General features: G+C 33.8%; 2 protein-coding genes across 2 annotated transcripts; both read left to right on the forward strand.

Moving 5' to 3' along the window:
• The first annotated feature begins 1,115 nt into the window (after positions 1-1,115).
• On the forward strand, positions 1,116-5,575 carry LOC105126647 (Methylthiotransferase). Its single transcript, XM_011027574.1, has 3 exons — positions 1,116-1,518; positions 2,491-3,566; positions 4,419-5,575. Exons 1-3 carry the CDS (start codon positions 1,229-1,231, stop codon positions 4,922-4,924), a joined length of 1,872 nt encoding a protein of 623 aa, XP_011025876.1. The 5' UTR covers positions 1,116-1,228; the 3' UTR covers positions 4,925-5,575.
• A 4,559-nt stretch (positions 5,576-10,134) lies between these two features.
• ROT3 (Cytochrome P450 superfamily protein) lies at positions 10,135-16,132 on the forward strand. Its single transcript, XM_011027575.1, has 9 exons — positions 10,135-10,612; positions 12,012-12,336; positions 12,451-12,600; positions 12,832-13,119; positions 14,545-14,634; positions 14,784-14,862; positions 15,020-15,126; positions 15,334-15,461; positions 15,772-16,132. The coding sequence occupies exons 1-9, from the start codon at positions 10,383-10,385 to the stop codon at positions 15,866-15,868; spliced, it is 1,494 nt and encodes a 497-aa protein (XP_011025877.1). The 5' UTR covers positions 10,135-10,382; the 3' UTR covers positions 15,869-16,132.
• Positions 16,133-22,617: the final 6,485 nt, after the last annotated feature.

Below are 22,617 nucleotides of genomic sequence, written 5' to 3' on the forward strand. Positions count from 1 at the left end.
ACCTATAATGGCCTAATCAAGTTTGCTTATCCAGAGATAATCAATTGACATTAGGACTGAATGAAAAAAAAAATTAACATAACTTCTTGTCTAAGATTAAAATTAAATTATATTAAATTTATCCCAATGCAATTCAATTAATTTTAATATTATGTTTAAATTAAAAAACATAATACTATTGAATTGAATAATAAAATTAAAATTCAATAAAATAAATTAAAAAAATTAAAATTAAAAAAATAACGATCAAACTAAAAAAAAAATAAATTAAAATTGAATAATAAAATTAAAAATAAAATAATACTTATACAAAAGGTTCAAGAACAAAAAATTAAAATTAAAATAACAAAGTCTTAAATTAAAATATCAATAAAAAAAATTAAGTGATAATTTAGAAAAAAAAAAGGAAAAAGAAAAAGAAAAATGTTTGCTTAAGACAAGTTGGATTATCAAAGCAAACACGTGTTGCTTTAAAAAAAAAATATTATTTTTAATTACATGATAAAAAAATATTTTTAAATAATTAAAAGTTCTATGTACATTATTTAATATGAATGGACACCTCTCATGACTCTTAAAATTTTATGAAAATAAATTTTAATTTTTTTTATAAGATTATTTTTATCATTTTATTATATTTTTTAAATATTTATTATATTTTATATTTGATCAAACATCAAATTATCTATGATATTATAATAAAAAAATCAATGTGAAAATATCTATTAGTATCATTTTTAAATTTTTTATTTTCAATGATATTTTGGTTTTTTATTATCAAATTAAAATAGGAAAATATTTATTTATTAATTTTAAATTTAATAATAACTAATAAATTATGTAAAAATAATTAAATATTTTTAATAATTAATGTTAAGGATTTTGAAAAAGAAATCATCATTACACTGTTAAACAGTACACACAAGCACGGAACTCCGGTTGTTTTCATGCCTCGCAGCTATTGTTAACAGGCAACTTGTATTGGGCCAGTAGAGGCCTGGCAGGTCGTGGGGCTTTGTATAAATTGGAAGCAACATAGGAGAGACGTTCTCTTAAATATGGAAATATAATTGGGCCGGTATGGGCCCATTTTAAAAGGAGAAGCAATTACTAAAAAACTGCACCGTTTTTTTGGGAAATACAGAGAGACAAGACGACAGGAATCCCTATCCAGCTCCTGTTCAGCGCTGCTGCTACAGACTCCTCTCTTCTTGGCTCCGTTTCCCTCATGGCTTCTTCTCTCGCATCATCTCTTTCAACGATCCAAAGGCGATGCTGCTGTTTAACTCTCAGGTCTCTCTCTTCAAAGAAACCACGCCCTTCTCATTATCATTGCTATCGACATTTCAATAAAGGACCACTCAAAAAGAGGAACTTCTCTCTCACTCTATCAAGAAACTTCTCTCAGTCTCACCTTTCTAAGAACACTCAAGGTCCTGGCCTTCACCACTTTTTTGCTCAAGCTGCTTCCTCGGCTTCCGCCCCCGTCTCCGCTTCTGCCTCTCAAACACAGCCCCAGTGAGTTCTTATTTATTTTCTTTAAAGGGTTCTGGACAAAATTGAATTTGAATGTGTATTTTTAGTGATTCCAGATTTAAAATGATTTAGTTGATACTGCTATCGTTTTTTCTTGTGGAAATGTTGCTTTTGATAGTTTAGAACAGAAGGGTTTCCATTAGAAATGGGTTTTTTTGCGTGAAGGGTCATAGAAATACTAAAGATTTATGGCTCAAATAACCAAGCTTATGCTGGAAATGTAATTCAATTACCTCTGGTTTCTATTGAATTCTCTTTGAAGCTAGCTTTTGAAGTGAAGGACTATGTGAAGATTTAAACTTAGCTTCTCAATGACAAGTTAATGTCTGAAAGGGAACCAAATCATGATTGCTTTCCATTGAATCCTCAAGGTTTCTTAAGTGAAAGTAACTGTAAAGACTAGGACTTTAGAGCTTAATACGAAGTTAATACTTGCAATATAATTCAATTTCGGTTGCTTTCAATTGGATTCTACGTGAAACAGGCTCCTTTACTGAAGGGAGATTGAAGCGTTAGAGCTTAATAATTAATAAACGAGGACTGAACTGCAAGTGACATCTATGCCTGCTTCCTGTCGTATTTCTTTGAAACTGGTTTGTTCTGTGAAGTCTTCGTTAACATCAAAACTTTAAGGCTTAATAACTGATTTTATGCAGGAAAGGCAATTCATTTATAATGGGTTTTGATTGAATTCTCTTCGAAACAAGCTCTTTAGCAAAAATTGCTTTAAAGATTGAAACTTTTGTGCTTGATAAGCAAGTTCATGCTAGAAGATTGCTGTCCAATTTTATGCTCCTTAAAACATGTTTCTTTTGTGAAGGTTGCTGTAAAGATTGAAAATGTAGGGTTAAAAATGAAATAAATGCTTGAAATGCAATTCAGTTATAAACATCGGGCATTGTATTTAACAGAATTTGTACTGAATTTATTCTTTCTTTTTTAATTTCTGTCAAGATTTGTGCCAGCTATAGAAGTCCCACCAGATATTGAAATTCTGCCAAGAGGCCGTATTTATCATGAGACTTATGGGTGTCAAATGAATGTAAATGACATGGAGATTGTTCTATCTATCATGAAGAATGCTGGATATAGTGACATTGTGGATGTTCCTGAAAGTGCAGAGATCATATTTATTAATACATGTGCTATAAGGGACAATGCAGAGCAAAAGGTCTGGCAGAGACTTAATTACTTTTGGTTTCTAAAGAGACACTGGAAGAGCAATGTTGCCATTGGAAGGTCACAGTCGCATCATCCACCAAAGGTTGTTGTGTTGGGTTGTATGGCTGAGAGGTTAAAGGATAAGATATTAGATGCAGATAAGATGGTTGATGTGGTTTGTGGCCCTGATGCTTATAGAGATTTGCCACGATTACTGGAAGAGGTTGATTATGGTCAGAAAGGGATCAATACCCTCCTCTCACTTGAAGAGACCTATGCAGATATTAGTCCTGTGAGGATCTCTAAAAATTCTATTAATGCTTTTGTGTCAGTGATGAGGGGTTGCAATAACATGTGCTCGTTTTGCATTGTTCCTTTTACTAGAGGGAGAGAGCGATCACGTCCTGTTGATTCAATAGTGAAGGAGGTGGCAGAACTCTGGAAAGAAGGTGTGAAAGAGGTAACTCTTCTTGGCCAGAATGTAAACAGCTATAATGATGCATCTGAGATTGAAAAGGAAGTTGAACCTGGAACAAATTGGAAGTATAGTGATGGTTTCTCCAGCACGTGTAAGGTGAAAAGGGTAGGTTTACGTTTTTCAGATCTTTTGGATAGGCTTTCCACTGAATTTCCTGAAATGCGGTTCAGATATACATCACCACACCCTAAAGATTTCCCAGATGACTTATTGTATGTAATGCGGAACAGACATAATATCTGCAAATCTATCCATTTACCTGCTCAAACTGGGAGTAGCACAGTTCTCGAAAGAATGCTTAGGGGATATACTAGAGAGGCATACTTAGATCTTGTGCAGAAAATCAGGAGAATTATTCCAGATGTAGGGATAACCAGCGACTTCATATGTGGTAAGAGATCCTATCAAAATGGTTTCATTTTCTATAAAATTGGAACTTGCACTTCTCACAACTTCTTATGCTTAGATGATATATCAAAATTCTGCTTCACCTATATAGGTTGTCTTAGTTTACTGTGGAGTGAGATATGTGGGGTTCAATTCCCATGCCTGTGTCCTGGTTAGTCTTTTTGCTTTTTCACCCATGTAACCAAATCATTAAGTTGAAAGGGCTTAGGAAAAATATTTTCTGATTACTACCTGTAATTTTTCAGGGCCTAATATATCAGCCTATCAGGTTGTTACTGAGACAAACCTCCTTGGTGTGATTTCCTAGTTCTCTTACATCATAGGAGTTAATATTGGGTAAAATAACATAAGCAGCTTTATTTTTTGGCCTGTTTATCTTGAATCCTGCTGTTTATGTCAGAGCTAAGACCAACTGAACGCTTATACGTGTTGTAGTACTCTTTAGAATGTCTGGTGCTGATTTTGTTCTTGTCCCATGTAGTTTGTGCTTTATCCTCATAGGTTTTACCATTTTCTCAATCATGCAGTTCTACTAACTGATTTTAGGACTCCTGCACGCAGTTGTACTTCCTTATCTTTAGTATCATAGCCATTCTCTCCCTGCTCTCGCAAGTTCCCCAACTAGGCGTATGAGAAGACAGTTTCTTTTCTTTTGACAAACCAACCTCCTTATTTGTTGATGCTCGTATCTATTTGTCAATTTAATTTAGATTTAGATTTTCCACATAGGAATTGCCTCTGGTTTTTCATATACAGCATCTATGTGCCTTAGTTTTTATGATGTTAAACCTCAGTTTTGCTAGTGCCCTCTTAATTCCTGGGCTCCTTTCTACAGGTTTCTGTGGAGAAACTGAAGAGGAACACCAAGACACACTAAGTCTTGTAAAGGCTGTCGGTTATGATATGGCATATATGTTTGCATATAGCATGAGGGAAAAAACCCATGCCCATAGGAACTATGTTGATGATGTCCCTGATGAGGTCAAGCAGAGGAGGCTTGCAGAACTCATTGAGGCTTTTCGTGAGAGTACAGGTCAGTGTTTTGACTCCCAGATTGGATCTGTCCAACTTGTTTTAGTGGAAGGGCCCAACAAGAGAGCTCCAGACACAGAACTTATTGGCAAGAGTGATAGGGGCCATAGAGTTTTATTTACCAATCTGCCACTGCTAAATCGAAACGAGGATGGAAGTCAGTCGCGGAACCCCATGGTTGGTGATTATGTGGAAGTTCTTATATTGAAATCGACACGCGCTTCACTCTTTGGAGATGCACTTGCTATTACCACATTGAGTTCATTTTACAACAATCTTGACCAAAAATCTGTTGCCTGTGCAAGCTGATGCTGAACAGCACTAGCTACCTGGAATGGCATGCATTTCCATTTTTCAGTTAAATTTATCATTAGATCATTCAAATGTATTCTTTCTTAGCATTGGTGGAGCTGTTTCTTGCTAGGAAATTCAGAATTTTGCATGCCAGCAGCCAGAACTTGCTGCCAATCTTGAACACTGAAGTAGCCTAGAGGCGCAAGGTGCCAGTGCTTGAGCTTTGGTGAAAGCATTGAGGTTCATATTTGCAAAGGGTTCAACGCAATCTAGTCTTGCTTGAATAATGCTACGCAACACAGAGCACCCAGTTCGTATCAAATGGAAAACTTCAGCCTGTTAGATTGCAGGATCCACATGCGGAGCCCACAAATTGGACGGTTGTTTTTCATGTGATGTATTTCCCTTCGGGCTGCTTCGTTTTTCATGATAAACGCACCTTCCCTCGTTGCCTATATAGGGTCCAAGTCTTTTGTAAATGTAAGGGGATCGATCGAGACATTGAAATAATTTTTTGTAGGGGCTCCATTGAAGTAAGCTTTCCCATGTTATTCCGTGCTGTTATATGCTTGCTGCAAGTATGAAGATGAATTCAATTTGATGTTTCCTTGTATGTATTTAGAACATAAATTGGTTGCAAATCGATAGCAGGACAAGAAATTATTTATTGCCACTTCCTCATGCCGGTCGCCTATAGTTGATTCCTTGAGCCAATCATGCATTCTTCGGGACCTCAAAAGTGCTGGACAAATGACAACCTTGCCAATGGCAATCCATATCCATTTGATTCTGCATCAATTGTTTCCACTTCGTAATGTACAGCTAGTGATTGAGCTTTGCTGGAGTCACGAATTCTCCATGATTGTATCTTGACCCCAACTGAGATGTTCAATGTGTCCCAGTCAAGGAGATGTTTCTTCTGATTGCACCACTCGTGATCAATTTGAGGACTACTGCACAATTGATTACAGACTCAATTATTGAACGGAACAAAAGTGGTCGCAGCTTATAATGAACATGCAGGGAAACGTCTCCACTTGCTCCTACTGCAACCATGACAGATGGCACCAACCGCAGTTGATTTTTCAGAGCCGAAAACACTTACAAAAAACCTAGTTGGATCACAACTCATGTTATACAACAGTACTTACCTCAAAAGATGGTATGATAATAACACTGTACTGGTAATGTTTTGTGGACGGTGGGGGTGACGGTGACGGTGACGGTGACTGTGACAGTGAGAGTACTGAGAATGATGAAGACACTACGAAGGTTTTCTCTGGTGTCCACAGCAGGAAAGTGGAGAGGAAGAGGAGAATGGAGATGGCTGACAAATTTCGGCGCCCTGTATAGTTCCAGTGGACTTATCTTACGTGCCCACTGCATGTCCTTGAGTTACGTGGCATCACACCAGCTTCCATCTAGGTGAATCAGAGCCCAAATGCCAAAACTACTATCACATTTCTTCTCCTCCTCCTCCTCCTCCTCAGAAGCTATCACCTTTTTTTTTTTTTCCTCTTTTGATTTTACTGGGACAAAATTAAATCTCAAGTCAAAGCCTGTGTTTGTTTTTATATTTAAAAAATGTTTTTTTCATAAATTTTTTTATGATTTTGTATTATTTTCATCTTCAAATGTTAAAAATAAATTTTAAAAATAAAAAATATATATTATTTTTATATATTTTCAAATAAAAATCAATTTAATAAACACTACAAGAAAAAAAATATACATGCATTGAGCTAGAAGGTAATAAATGCATTTAATTTATAGTTTTTACCATGTTTTTATTTAATATATATATTTGGTATTGTAGTAATTGTTGTTTTTTATTTAAAATTGTATTGAAATAATATATTTTAAAAATTAATATTAGAATATCAAAAATATATAGAAACAATAAAAAATATTAAAGCAAAAAAATTAAAAAAAAACGTTTTATAAATGCAGGAATGAAAAGGCCCTAAGTAATGAATCATGCAAATAGTAAATATTTAAAACTCAATGAATAAATATATATATATTTAAATTTTTTTATCTATTAACTACTGAATAAAATGTGAATATTAATGTTAATTTTATATTTTTAGATATTAAAAACCCTATTTGTTATAGAAGAAAAATAAAAGGGCTTGCCCCTTTTCTATTCATTACGGGAAGAAAAACCGTGAATTTAGATAGTGTTTTTACCACTTTGTCTTCCATTGCACTTAAAAATTACCTAGGTAGCAAGGGTAAAGTTGTATTTTTTTGGAGAATTCAAATATCATTTGCATACTAACCTCGTAAGCTACACTGCCATCTAACACATCAAATGAGACGGTGGTTGAAAGCGCGTGTGGTCAATACGGTGGTGATTTGATGATAATGATGTATTTTTTTTTTTAATTATGTTATCTAATTTATATTTATTTTGAAGTTTTTTTTTTGTTTTAATATTCATACAGAACTTTTAAAAATTCAATTATGTTATCTAATCTATATTTGTTTTAAATTTAATCTTTATTTTTTATTTTTTATTTTTTTTAATATAATACTTTTTAAAGTTTATTTTGTTTTTTTATCTCTAACCTCGTTTTTTAATTTCATTAGATTTTTAATATAATATTATTCTTATTATTTTTAGTGCTATTTTTTACTATAATTTTCATTAATTTATTTTTTATTTTGTTCTTTGAAATTTAATATAAATTTATTTGGTTTTTAATTTTGATCTTTATTTTTTTTGTCTTTTTTATCATTTTCTTCATATATTTTGTTTTTTTAATTTAATCATTGATTAGTTTCCTTCAAAAAAAAATTTGTATAGTTTAGTCCTTATTATTTTTATTTTAATTTTTTCGTGATTTAAAACTTTCCTTTATAATTTCTTTTATATCTTTTATAGGATAATCTCAGTTTTATAACCCGATCTATTAATTTTAATGATGAACCTAGTTTAAGTATGATATTTTTTAAAAATCTTTTTATTTTTTTTTAATTTTTCACTATTTGTGATTAACTTGTTGGATCTTGAATTTTATGATTTGTTATGCTTTTCTTTTTGTTAGGTTATTACTATCTTTTATATCGAGTTGTAAATTAATTAAGTTAACGTGAATTGACTTGGTTTTTTAAATTGTTTTTTATTTTTTTATTTGTTATTGAATTACTGAATCTTTGACCATACTTTATTAAATGCTTTTTGAAAAAAAAAAGTTGTTGAGATAGGTTTTTCTAGGTATGAGTTGGTCAAATTACTCCAGGTTGACTTTTATTTTCTCAATAAGTTTTTTTTTATTTAACTTTGGTTTTTTTTTTTTTTGGCTAGGTTTTTTTTTTATAACTCTATTTTTTTCATGATTTTTTTTCTTTTCATTTTCATCACCCTACATTAAATAATTTGTTCTTGGACTTTGTTATTTTTTATTTTTTTTGTTTGGATATTCCTATAACAGGTTAGTAAAATTAACTCGAGTTAACTCAGGTTTTTTTATACTTTCTTTGTTAATTTTTTTTTTGTTTGGTCCCTCTTTTAAAATTCTTTACTTATCCTAATATCAGACTGTAAGCTATAAATTCATCAAGTTAGCCCGAGTTGACTTGATTTTTTTTTTTGATAATATAATTTTTGAATTTATTTATTGTTTTTATTTTTAACATTATTAGATAATTAAATCTTAAACCGTACAATTTTTTTATATTTTTATTTTTATAGGTTGTTTTAATAAAACTAACCTAACCTGTCTTGAAAAATTGTTAATTAAATATTACTTTTTTACATTAAAATAATTAGAGGTGACCACAACGGAACACCTATCTAGTACACATGATACGTTGATGCGGAGACACAGCCAGCAAATTGCTTTCAGTTTTTATATCATGAAGGCCATTGCAGAGAGAAAGCATCATTTTAACTACATAATAAAGTAATTTCCAAAGCCCATGTATATGTCCCTTACAGTGATTGTATATGAATGATTTCGACTGAGGAGTTGCGAATTATCTGTTCTTGTATAGTTTTAAGCATGAATGCTTCCCCCGTTTCTCTTTTAGTTTTATTTTTAGAAATATAATATTTCTTCCGAAAAAGTTCAGAATAATTTTTTTCTTAAGCCAGATATATTTTTTTAGCGTGATTTTCCCAATTGATATTCTAATCACGTTTAGCACGTAATATTTAGTTGTATCTTGGAATTAATTTATAAAATATTTAATGAATTTTTTATGATCAAATTACCTGTGAGATTCACTCGTATTAGGATTAAAATCATGCTGGGTTTTGTAATTCAATATAAAGATTTTAATATGAAATAATAATATGTTTTAAAAAATAATTAAAAATGAACGAGTGATTATTTTTTAAAAAATTCTTGGATAATAAAAATTTCAAGGCTAAAAATAGTTTTGTAAATTGGATAAGTTAGTGGGATGATGAGTTTAAATTTGAGTTTGGTTAATAAAAAATATTTGCTATAAAATACTTATTTGATCAATAATTTTTTTGTTTTTAAAATGCCTTGATATATAAATTAATAAATTAATTATATAATTAGAATGAATGTTATTATAAGTAATTCATGAATATATATATTCATCATAATTAATAATTAATGAATATTCATGAATTACATGGAATTAATGTTTCAATTTTAAAATTCTTTGAATTGAATAAATGTATTAGATGAGTGAAAAGTCATATATAATCTCATCAGTTATCCATTTTCTTTATCTAGTTGTTGTTGTTTTTTCTTCTTCTTATATTTATTTAATTACTATCCTATTCTACTCTAAAGTTTAGGTATTGTATTATTGTATTTACAGAGAAATATTGAAAATAATTTATTTAAATTTGTTGACTTTTGTTTAGAAATACACCTAAATAAAATGGAAATATTAATAATAACAAGAAAGCTTGAATTTTACGGATGAGATTGTTTGAGTTTTAAATTAAAGTTTAATGTATATTTCCCTCTATATATATATATATATATTATATAAAAGACATGTCGTCCTATTTAAATAATTTTTATCTTTCCTCTTAATTAATAGATAAAATATTTATTGATTTATAATCATACTAAAATAAATTACTCTTCTTCAAACGATATAATATTTTCTAACAAAAAAGAAAAAAAAAAAACATAGTAGATGAAGTGAAGACAAAATACATAGCCTGGCGGACTGGGTGCACCCAATATGGCCACCTCATTAAATGATTGTTGCTCTAGATCTCCCGAATCTCCCCACTCAAGATATCTATGCCCCCTCTCATTCATTTCTCTTACAAGGAAAGGCTTCTTGTCAACCACCTCATAAAACCACACACGCACACGCAAGAGAGAGTAGGAGAGCAACATAGGACTAGCTAGTGCATGTAGTTATTAGAGGGTCAGCTTGGATAGCTCTGAAGTTAAGTTGCAGGGTTTGTGGCTTTCCTGGCTAGGGTTCCAAGCAGAATAAAGATAGAGAAAAGAGAGTTTTGTTCGAGAGAATGGAATGGTGTATAGGATTTTGGATTTTGGTTGGTACCTTTGTTGGATGGTGGTGGTACAGTAAAGAGAAGAGCAGCAGCAGCAGCAACAGCGACATGAAAATGGAACAAAAGAGTGGAGTGCTTCCAAAGGGAAGCTTTGGCTGGCCTCTGATAGGAGAAACTCTTGACTTCATTGCTGCTGGCTACACTTCTCAACCTGTTAGTTTCATGGAGAAACGCAGATCACTGTAAGCTTTTAATTTCTCTCAGTTTCTTTCTTGCTTTTAAGATCTTCGATCTCCCTGCCTTTTCTGTAGCTAGCTAGCTAGTTACATCCCCTGTGAGTTCAAAAGCTGATCATATCTTTAATCTCTTCTGCTTTCTTCTTCTTTCTTCTTTCTTTTTATATGAAAAGCTAATTAAAAGTAAAAGCGGGTACAAGATCGCATGTTCACCAATATAGATTATTCAGGCCATGTTCTAGTTAGTCTCTCTTGGACGGTGTAGGGTTTCATTTTTTTATAAATTCGTTCCTGGTTTATATTTTATTTTTTTATCTTATATATATATATATATATGTGTGTGTATAATCTCCTGATTTTCTTTTTATATGAAAATAAATACAACTAAGGTATAAGTGCTGAAATTTCTTGTCATCGAATGTGTTCAAAGTTATCTCAAAATTAATCTTCATGGAATTACTCAAGATAGATTGATATATTTCTTTTCCATTTCTCCAAGCACTATTAGTAACAACCCAAGTTCTGTGATCAACTGATCTAGAGTTTGACTTCTACAGAAAAATTTTACTACAAGATATGCCACATGAGTTAACATGGATTCATGCTCCAATATTCAGTTTTACATGATTAGAATTAGATACCATGTTACTATGATCTTCTACTTCTCCTTAATTTGCTGATCTGACCAGCATTATTGTTTCATAACAGCAAGTGTGTGTGTGAGATGGTGATGGTCTTGTTGATGATGATCATGATGATGTAGTGTGGTTTTGCCAAAAATAAAATGCTTCACGAGAGATACTGTGAATATGTAATATCAAGCTTTAATTTTTTTAGGGTTATTGAATTGCATGTTATGCACTCTTTTTTTTTCGTCGTTGTTTTTTATCGAGCTCTTAAATTAATGAATTTTAATAAATACATTGTGAAATTGCATGGAGGGAAAAAAGAGAACCGTATCTCTTAATTTGTCCTCTTCCAAAAGATTTTGTAAATTTGGTAGGCCAAAATGTTCTTTTGAATACACGTATGTGCCTGCAACACCTTCACCAGTAACAACTAATTACCTTCAAGCCAATCTAAGCTTACAATGCCGACAAGTTTTTCATGGTCTAGAGGCCATAGATAGACATGCCGAAGTTTCAGAAGTAGTGGTTTTCTAGACGAGTCCACGTTTTTGCGAATTTGTAGCCTACCTTCATGCCTATGTCCATAGATTACTGAAGCTCCTATCCTATTGCTTCCGCCAGTCGGCAAGCACAGCCTATGTCCCCATAGAGTTTACAGCTCTGTACTGAAATGACAATTTTTTTATCATTTCATTTCATTTCAGCTCTATCTTCAATCAATGAAAACCACCAAACAAGGAATGGGTCAAAATCTGTGTCTTTGTGTGTGTCTGCAGGTACGGGAAGGTGTTCAAAACGCACATCCTGGGGACACCCATCATAGTATCCACGGATCCAGCGGTGAACAAAGTTGTCTTACAAAACCATGGCAACATTTTTATTCCTGCTTATCCTAAATCAATCAGGGAAATATTTGGAGAATATTCTATACTTCAAACCAATGGAACACTACAGAAGAAGGTCCATGCACTTATTGGTGGGTTCTTGAGGTCACCACAGTTCAAAACTAGAATTACCAAAGACATTGAGCACCATGTCAAACTCACCTTGACTTCTTGGAAGGACTTGCCCCTTCTACTCATCCAAGAAGAAACCCAAAAGGTTCATACCTTCTCCTCCCTCTAATTTATACTCCTAAAGATATATAAGAAGTTTTCGAGCCATACTTAAGGACTAACTCCTGTTAAACTCTTATTTACTCTGTGGATGTTTCAGTTCACGTTCAAAGTCTTGGTTAAAGCATTGCTAAGTCTTGATCCAAGTGATGATTTGGATTTTCTCAAGAGAGAATTCGATGAATTCATCAAAGGGTTGATATGTCTGCCGATCAAATTACCAGGAACAAGATTATACAAATCCTTAAAGGTAAAAAAAATATATATATATTTTTTAAAGTATTATTACTTACCACTCAATAAAAATAGAAACACAATGTTATGTTTAGTTAGTGTCTTGTAATACAGAAAAGAAAAGGACGTAAATGATAGAAATCTGTTTTGTTGAAGATATTGAAACGGCAGCGTAAAATGAATGTCTCGCTGTCTCCGTCATTACCGAAGTTATTTTCATAGGTTCTAACTCGTTATAAACATGCAGGCTAAAGAGAGAATATTCAAGCTAGTAAAAAAGATTGTAGAGCAAAGAAAACTGGGCGTGGAGAAATCAGAAGATCAAGAACATCATAATGCAATCCCTAAGGATGCAGTGGACGTGCTTTTACGTGACACTTATGGTGAACAAAATGACAATCAATCTCTATCGTTGGATTTCGTCATTTCACATATTATTGAGCTGATGATCCCTGGAGAAGAAACCGTGCCCATGTCCATGACCTTAGCTGTCAAATTCCTCAGTGACTGCCCTGCCGCTCTAGAGCTATTGACGGTATATGTGTGTGTGTGTGTATATATATATATATATATATATATATTTATATGTATTCAATCTTCTACCCTATATATCCACCACTACAAGATAGAGTCTGCATCTTTTTAATCTATCGGCTAGGATTATTCGAGGTTCCCTGCTATATGGGCCATGCGTTGTCGGCTTCATTACGAATTGTGCAGTGGTTGACTTTTCTTAAAAAGGTCACACACGTGAGCCCTTTTTAAAGGGCCCCACAACTCGTGGAAGCTTATGACCCGTACGATTATAGAGTCGAACGGCCACGGGCAAGGACCACCTAATCAGCTCTGTGTCTGTCAGGGTTGAGACCACTCTAGGCATCACTTTATTATCATTTATTATCAATATTAGTACGGCTTTATTCAAGGTACTAAAAAACATCATAGAGAAAATCATCTGTATTATGATTTTTAGATGTGGCTGTGAAAAATAATTTTATTTAAATTCTAAAATAGTTATATGAATGAATCTTTTAAATGATATCAAGTGGTTAATGTCTAATATGATTGATTGGTTGTTTATTTTAAAAATTTAAATCAAAATCGATATTTATGATTTAAAAAAAAAATGTTTTGCTTGTCCAGTTATTTATTGTTTCCAATTTATCTATTGTTTTCATGTTGGGTTAGTGTTCCATAGAAGAAACAAATAAAAAAAGATATAAATGTATTTAGTTGAAGAAAAACGACGAAAACATAAAAAAAATATGTTCAAAACAAAAATAGTACTGTAATGAATTTTTATATTTTTAAATCAGGAAGTGCATGAAGACATGTCCCTATTATCTCTGTTTTTTTTTTTTAATTTCAAGATAGTAATCAAATGCTACCTATGTAGTTTATTTTATAGTAAATTACTTCATAGTAAATTTATTATAAAAAGGAGTTCAGTTGATAAGATTGTTAGAGAACATCTAAAAATTTTAGCATCATGATGTATTGATGGATTAGAACTTGACACTAGAAGCAAAGATAAGAGCAGAAAAGTTTGTACTAAGACAATGGAATGTTTTAAAAGAACTGCCTGAAATAAACGAACGTGAACTGGCTAGCTGCTGGTTGATGCAGGATTTGGTTTCTGCTATCATTGGCTTGGCTTGGCTTGCGTTTAGTCCCCAGAAAAACTAGAGAGAGGCACCACTACTGTCGTATCTTCTTGGTCATTACTACCACTTCTAATTCGAATAGAATGTTCTGTTTCACTTAAATACACTAATGCTTTTGTTTTTTCGATGGTTGCTCTGCTATGGTGCTATGTAATTAGGTTAGTACTAGAAGGATACCTCGCCACATCTAAACCAGTGATTTATTATTGAAATGTTGAAACTGAATGCATAGCAATAATTTTTGCATATTGGAGTTTCTTTTGTGGGGGGTAGTGATGTTTCCTGTGGTTGTGTAGGAGGAGAACATGAAATTGAAGAGGCAGAAGACTGATTCTGGTGATGATTATTGTTGGACTGATTACTTGTCCTTGCAATTTACTCAGAATGTAAGTAACAAATGTTGAAAGGGAAGATGAAAATGATGAATATTAATTTACAGTAGATCAAGGTCTCATCATTAAGCTAATTTCATGAGATAGATTATGAAATTATGTTTATCGCTTGAGATTATTTGTTTGTTTATCTATGACCCTAGGTGATAAATGAAACTCTTAGAGTAGCAAACATAATCAATGCAGTTTGGAGGAAAGCTCTCAAGGATGTAGAGATCAAAGGTGTGTGTGTGTGTGTGATCATTCTTTTCTGTTTCTTTTTTCTTTTGCCTACTGTGATTAGGAATTCCTGATGTAGTGAAAAATATGTTTCTAAAAATTAAGGATACGCGCAAGTAATGTTTCTGGGAAATGATAAGAAACTTGTTTAATTTTGCAGGAATTCTGATTCCGGAAGGATGGTGTGTCCTGACATCTTTCAGTTCTGTACATATGGATGAAGAAAATTATGAAAACCCATATGAGTTTGATCCATGGAGATGGGAGGTAAAGCTGTAAAACCATTTTGATAGAGCCTAGAATCTCCTCTGCTGTCTTTGTCTAGCAAGATAATAATTTTTGGTCCACAAGGGTCTCTTCCTATTAACCAGGGCGCTTGAGGAGGCTTCAGTCACTCTCAATTTTCTTCTCAGCTGAAATTCAAAAAGAAAAAAACTAATCTTGTGAACAATGTGCTGTTCTTTTTAACCACAGAAAACAGGAGCTTCTGTTAAGAACAATTGCTTTACACCTTTTGGAGGTGGACAAAGGCTATGCCCTGGTCTAGAACTATCCAGGCTTGAAATCTCCATCTTCCTTCACCATCTTGTCACCACTTACAGGTAATTTTGGTCTCTAAAATTATCTCATACTGTTACATCTGATGTGCTACTCCCTCTCACGTCTATGAGCATGATCTGTCTGGAAGTGCTGAATAATTTCTTGTGAAATGATCATATAGATATTTAGGGCCTGTTTGCCCACGCGGCTAAAAACATTTTAAATTGTGGCTGTCCACAAAACATAAAAAATGAAGCTTTTATCGGCCAACTTGGTTTGAAATGCGGTTGACCCCGAAGACAAAAAGTCCATGCATTGGTTGGTAGTGTTCTTTGATTTGTTAATTTGGCTATTAAATTTCTCTTACTGCAGATGGATTGCTGAAAAGGATAACATTATCTACTTTCCAACAGTGAAGTTAAAGAAAAAGCTGCCTATCAGAGTCACCTCCATTGGCAACTCTTCATGATCAAATTATCAACTGAAACCACCACGGGTTAGCCAATCTAGGAAGTTATATATAGATAATATCGCAACTTGTGGATAAATATAGCCAGACAGATCCATGTGTGGGTGTGGGTTTCTGTGGGGCGGAGATGCCATTGAATCTCTACACATACAGCCATAAGAGGCATAATAAAATGGCTAGGGACTCCCCTTATATGGTGTTAGTTCTTGTGTCACTATCAATTTTATCACAGTAGATGGGGTCTGTACCCTTTTGTCGGGCCTTCAAATTGATTGCAATGGGGGACAATTTAATCAAACTCCTATATCCGAGTCCCAATCTAGTACACGTCTGTTGCAGTTTTGAACGACAATTAGGGTCGATTTGCCCAGGTTCTGTGCAGAGGACATGCTCACGCAGTCATCTCAATTATATAATCCTCTGGTGGAGCCATCTCGCAATTTTCAAATGAGGGCTAACCTGTAAAACATAATGGCATTTGCTACCTAAGAATGATGTCAATTTAGGTTGAGATATAATCAACGTTGTCATGAAAGCAGGAGAACGAATATTTGCAGGCTCCCAGCTACACAATCCATCGCTTGTGATTTCGCTCGGCATGCTTTTAGCACTCAGATGCAATGTGCACGAAAGCGTGGGAGACATAACTCGAAAATACTACAGCAGATATGGGGCAGAACACGTGCAACCTGGTAGAATGATCTTTCAATCCTGGGCGTAGTCTTTAAGAGCTTTTCGTTCACAAAGTAACAACGTGCAATCACAGGAATAGACCCCGCTGGTGAAACTGCAATTTGAAAACTCGAGAGACCTTAAAAGTAGCTTCCTAGCATCATGTAAAAGGTTTAGAAGTGAGAGACTCGGGTTAGGTACGTAAATTACCTCATTAAATTCACTCCCCCACTCCAAACTAAAGCAGAGCAGATTAAAACCTGCCGTTTAGCTCTATAAACAAAGCCTCATTAAAGGTAGCAGGCTGTATAAATTATGGCAAAATGCTAGCATCATACGAGGCTTTCGAAGCACAGAGACGTGCTTGTTCATAGGTTTTACAATCATTACAGTGACTTGATGAAATCCTCCAACATAATTAAAAGATTCCATTTTACCCTTTCCATTTAGCTTCTGAGTAAATGGTACAATTATGTGATCCAGGTACCCTTCCAGGATAACGTAATCGATCCAGCTTGCCAAGAGAAGATAAAAGGTGGAAGAAGAACATATTGAAACACACCCCATCGAGTTGTAGCATCTGCTTTACTAATCCTACCGAACAAAGTACAATATTCCAATTTACAAATAAAAAATTTCAAATGACAATTGAAAATTGAGAAAAAGGAAAGTGTCGGATTTGTTATTTCAGTGAAAATCCAGCAGCAATTATTATCGATGAAAGTTGCAATAGAAGAGAAATCTAAAAGAACACAAGATGATTTAATGTAGTTCAACAATGTATCTACATGCATAAAAATAACGAGCTTTTATTTTTCATTATTTTAAAATAGAGTTACATAGAATGTATTTATAATAAATTCTAATCTTAATTGTTCCATTTTATTTTACTCGGCATGTTTCGTTTCAATATCAGTCTATAAGCCTCGAACTACAAGAGTTATGAAGGCTAAATTACATCAAAATAACCATTAATGAACCAAACCAGCAGACAGGAAGGAAAAACATGCGAGGAACTGGCATCGTTGGGATTACAAGCAGAAGCAGCAGTACAAGTTGTGAACCGCGAAACGATTGAGCCTTGGGTTTTTTCTTCTCTTTCCTGGAGCTGTTGCAGTTCTGTCAGACTTTGAGCCCATGGTTTATCCCTTTCCACTACAGTCATCTTACATTCTACCCGATCAATTCCCTTCTTCTTCTTACCCTCCTGTAGCTGAGCTTTATGTTTCTTTGCCTCAGCATGACTGCATGCTCATATCCAAAAGCATGTCGTCGTTAGTGACATAGTCGTATCTCTAATAGACTGTTTAAGTGGGGTTATGTTTGATTTTTAAAATGTTTTTCATATTAAAATATATTAAGATAATTTTTTTAATTTTAAAATTATTTTTAAGATTAGCGATCAAAATAATTTAAAATTTAATTTTTTGTGCGAGATTAGGAAAACCTATTCTGCAACTCCTTAGGGTGCATGTTACTGGTTCTTCCTCCATTTTCTCTTCTCTTCTTTTGGCGAGCTAATCAATTATGCTATTCTGGATTTGTATCTTGATAACAGACCTGTACCATTTTTTTAGAAAGTCACCTCCCAAGAAATAGAAAAGGGGAAAATGCAAATCCTTTAACCATGTTGGAGGCTATGACGACCTTAATGTAATTTGGCTTGCCAAAGGTGATAGGAGCAAAACCTGCGAGCATGCATGTCTTTGTGTGTTTTGAAAGCCTGGTGTGATACTATAATGTTGCAATTATTTATAAAGTGCAGGCCTTCTGTCGATCTCTCAAGTTTATCATGGCGGGTCTTATTTTGCTTTTTTCGTCTTCCTTTTTTTTTCCTTGGAGGGGGAGAGTGGATTTAATGAGGCAGTTTATAGAGCTGCCCAGAGTTATCTCACCCTTATCCATTCACATGATGCTAACTTATAGGGTTTAAAGTTTTGGGATTGAACGTTCAAATGTGGGTGCTTGTTTTTGTGATCAATAGGTGGTTTTCCTCTGTGAAGTATGTATACCACAGAAGTTATACCCTTTGTCTTGTGTAGTAGTAATTGCAAGTTGTCTCCAACTCAAGCACGTATAGTTAAAGCACAGGCACTGGTTGAACCAATAGGTGACCATAGAAATCAATCAGAACAATGGTGTAGATGGAAAGTAGATCGCACCCAAAATCGGTTGCTACTCTTCTCGTCGTCCTGTGAATGGATGTTCGTAGCTGTCATAGCTTTGCTTCATTGTCTATTATACATTCCTTGAGCATGCTCTGTGTTAAAAATTTCTTTAAGCTGACTATTGGACACGTATTGATATGCAATAGAAATTTCATGTGGTATCCACATTGTTGAAAGTCATTTTAAGTATTGAGCATTTCTTTGGATTATTCTCCCTTCTTGTACTTTCTAGCCATGATGTACTGTATCTAATGGTATTCCGTATCTGTACTGAGAAGTGTACAAATGTGGACTGAATTATAGGAATAATTGCAAAGGCATGACTGTATTGATGGTATCAAGCCTAACTCCACATTATTATCAGGCAGAGCAAATACCTGCATGGGAATTCTGGTAGGCCTCACCAGCTCCATATAATTGAGGGGGCTGCCAAGCATGCCTGCGTGAGCATGTTCAGTATACGGGACAAGGGCAAATTGTTCCTAATCTCGCACCCTAATTTTTATTCTTCGGATGAATTCTCTTCTCGTTTGTTTCACTGATTTTTCACCCAAGACAGGAACATTCCATCCTCTAGCTTCTAGCCTGAATTTTTTTTTTGGAGATGTTGTTGTATTCGTGTTTTTAAAAAAATTAATTTTTTTTATGTTTTATATCGTTTTAATATGTTATTTTTAAAAATATTTTTTAAAAAATAAAAAATATTATTTTAATATATTTCAGCACAAAAAATATTTTAAAAAATAATTATAACTACGCTGTAAACAAACTTAAATTCTAGATTATTTCTAGCAAAAAACATTTTCTATTCTTAAAATAAAAAGTTTCTCATTCATCCTTTCGTTCTTGCACAAAAAGATTAATTTTTTCATTTAATTGGCTACTAAGCGGGTTTTTTAAATATCAGAACTGAAATTCAATTTGGATGGATACTTCACCTAAAGTTCTGAGGATTAAATATTGATTTCTCACTCCAAAACCTATTGCTCCATGGATTAATTTCGAGTATGATAAAAAACACGTAGAAACCAGTCACAACAAAACTTACAAAGGAGATTAAATTATGAGAAGCTGAGAGCTCTAAATGATGTCAGGAAACAGCAAATTCAATCATTCCCACATTAATTGAAGATAGGCAGTGTATGTTTTGGTATTTAATAAATCATCATTGCATGCCACCAGCTAATCCTTGAAAAAGTTGAACATTCTCTACATCGTTCTCAACAAGCACGAAATACAACAGAAATTACTTGAATATGAGACGCAGCCTGCAAACACCGAGTTATTTTCATAAGAGTGCATGAAGATGGTACAAGAAACAACTCTACTAGTGGGAAGCTTGTCCTATGGATTACATGAAGCCTTCACAGAAAGCATAAAATCAAGTTTAAGAGAGTCAGAACCAAGGAAAGGCTCAAAACAAAGCAAATAAAAAAAACTAGGGTATGCTGAGTCAGGGGTGAAAAAAATTAAAAAATTGATTAAACCAAGAAAATTGATTATAAAATAACCGAACCATGAAAAAAACTGATTAAACCGATTAGAATTTTTTAAAAATCGATTGGTTAGGTTTTATAAGCTTAAAATTAAAAAAACCAAACCGAACCAAAATCAAAACTGAAAAAAATCGAACTAAACCGAAAAACTAAGCAAAACAAAAAAAACCAAACCAAACCGATTTGAACCAGTTTTTATTCTAAAATAAATGAACCGAAGTAGCTCGATTTAAACTGGTTCTAGTTTGATTTTTTTTTTAAATAATTTTTTTTTTTAATAAAAACTAAATCAAACTGAAAATGACAAATCTCATGTGACTATATTAAACTACACCCATACAATTATGGTGCACAATTTTCAAAGCTAATTGTTATTTTACTGTAAATATGTAACAATTAAAGGATCAAACTAAGGTTTTCTAGGCCTTTTGAATGTTTTGCAAATTAAAAAAATGCTTTGTTCTTTTATTTATGCTAATTTTGATCCTTCATCTTTCAAAAATTTTTAACTTCCTAAATTTTTATTTTGTAAAATCAATATTTTATTTAATGTTGGATTATTCTCTAACATCTTGCATGCAAATCAAAATAAATCTAAAAATATAAATCATGTAAGCAAAACTTCTGATAATCAGAGGAACTAAAAACTCGAGAGACCTAGAAGGAAAAAAATGCATCGTAAACAATGAGTAAAGATGAGCCCAATAAGGAGCATCGTGAAACATTGAGCTCCTTCAGTTTGTTGTATGATAGAAATATAAACCATCAATATTTTTCCATCATCACGTTAACTATACAGATATTTTCAACCGTGTACACGATAGATGGATATGGCGGCATTGAATTCTTGAGAAACTGATGTGGAATGGTCCATGTATTGGTGGGCAGTGTTCTTCGGTATGCTAACAGGGCTACTGTCTCTCTCTGTGCAGATGGATAGCAGAGAAGGACAACACCATTGCCTTCCAACAGTGCCTAGTCGATGAGAAAGCTGCCTATCACAGTCGCTCCCACCGGCAACTCTCCATGACCATACACTATTAACTGCAACCACCGTGGGTTAACCAATGAATATATCTCGATTTTTGGATGAATATATCGAGACAGATGGGTGCCATTGTAGCTCCACAAGGACGGCCACAAGGAGCCTAATTAAATAGAAAGGGGCTCCCTATCGTGGTGGTGGTTCTTGTGTCACTATCTTTTATCACAGCAGACGGGGCCCTGTCACCCATTTGTTGGGTCTTCCAAGATTGATTGCTAGTGGGGATTATTTGACAGTAACGCTTGCAGTTTTGAGCAGCAAGGAACAATTTGCCTTTGTCCCGTATACTGAACATGCTCACGCAGGCATGCTTGGTAGCCCCCTCAATTATATGGAGCTGGTGAGGTCTACCAGAATTCTCATGCAGGTATTTGCTCTGCCTGATAATAATGTGGAGTTAGGCTTGATACCATCAATACAGTCATGCCTTTGCAATTATTCCTATAATTCAGTCCACATTTGTACACTTCTCAGTACAGATACGGAATACCATTAGATACAGTACATCATGGCTAGAAAGTACAAGAAGGAAGAATAATCCAAAGAAATGCTCAATACTTAAAATGACTTTCAACAATGTGCATACCACATGAAATTTCTATTGCATATCAATACGTGTCCAATAGTCAGCTTAAAGGAATTTTTAACACACAGCATACTCAAGGAATGTATAATAGACAATGAAGCAAAGCTATGACAGCTACGAACATCCATTCACAGGACGACGAGAAGAGTAGCAACCGATTTTGGGTGCGATCCACTTTCCATCTACACCATTGTTCTGATTGATTTCTATGGTCACCTATTGGTTCAACCAGTGCCTGTGCTTTAACTATACGTGCTTGAGTTGGAGACAACTTGCAATTACTACTACACAAGACAAAGGGTATAACTTCTGTGGTATACATACTTCACAGAGGAAAACCACCTATTGATCACAAAAACAAGCACCCACATTTGAACGTTCAATCCCAAAACTTTAAACCCTATAAGTTAGCATCATGTGAATGGATAAGGGTAAGATAACTCTGGGCAGCTCTATAAACTGCCTCATTAAATCCACTCTCCCCCTCCAAGGAAAAAAAAAAAGCGGAGGAAAAATAAGACCCGCCATGATAAACTTGAGAGATCTACGGAAGGCCTGCACTTTATAAATAATTGCAACATTCTAGTATCACACCAGGCTTTCAAAACACACAAAGACATGCACACTCATGCATGCTCGCAGGTTTTGCTCCTATCACCTTTGGCAAGCCAAATTACATTAAGGTCGTCATAGCCTCCAACATGGTTAAAGGATTTGCATTTTCCCCTTTTCTATTTCTTGGGAGGTGACTTTCTAAATAAATGGTACAGGTCTGTTATCAA

Source organism: Populus euphratica, unplaced genomic scaffold (genome assembly GCF_000495115.2).
Source record: "Populus euphratica unplaced genomic scaffold, PopEup_1.0 scaffold41.1, whole genome shotgun sequence".
Lineage (NCBI taxonomy): Eukaryota > Viridiplantae > Streptophyta > Magnoliopsida > Malpighiales > Salicaceae > Populus > Populus euphratica.

Coding starts and splice junctions, on each gene's coding strand:
- LOC105126647 (XM_011027574.1), top strand. CDS start 1,229: ATGGCTTCTTCTCTCGCATCATCTCTTTCAACGATCCAAAGGCGATGC. Junction 1,519..2,490: donor GCCTCTCAAACACAGCCCCA/GTGAGTTCTTAT, acceptor ATTTCTGTCAAG/ATTTGTGCCAGCTATAGAAG. Junction 3,567..4,418: donor AACCAGCGACTTCATATGTG/GTAAGAGATCCT, acceptor TCCTTTCTACAG/GTTTCTGTGGAGAAACTGAA.
- ROT3 (XM_011027575.1), top strand. CDS start 10,383: ATGGAATGGTGTATAGGATTTTGGATTTTGGTTGGTACCTTTGTTGGA. Junction 12,601..12,831: donor GATTATACAAATCCTTAAAG/GTAAAAAAAATA, acceptor ATAAACATGCAG/GCTAAAGAGAGAATATTCAA. Junction 13,120..14,544: donor CCGCTCTAGAGCTATTGACG/GTATATGTGTGT, acceptor GTGGTTGTGTAG/GAGGAGAACATGAAATTGAA.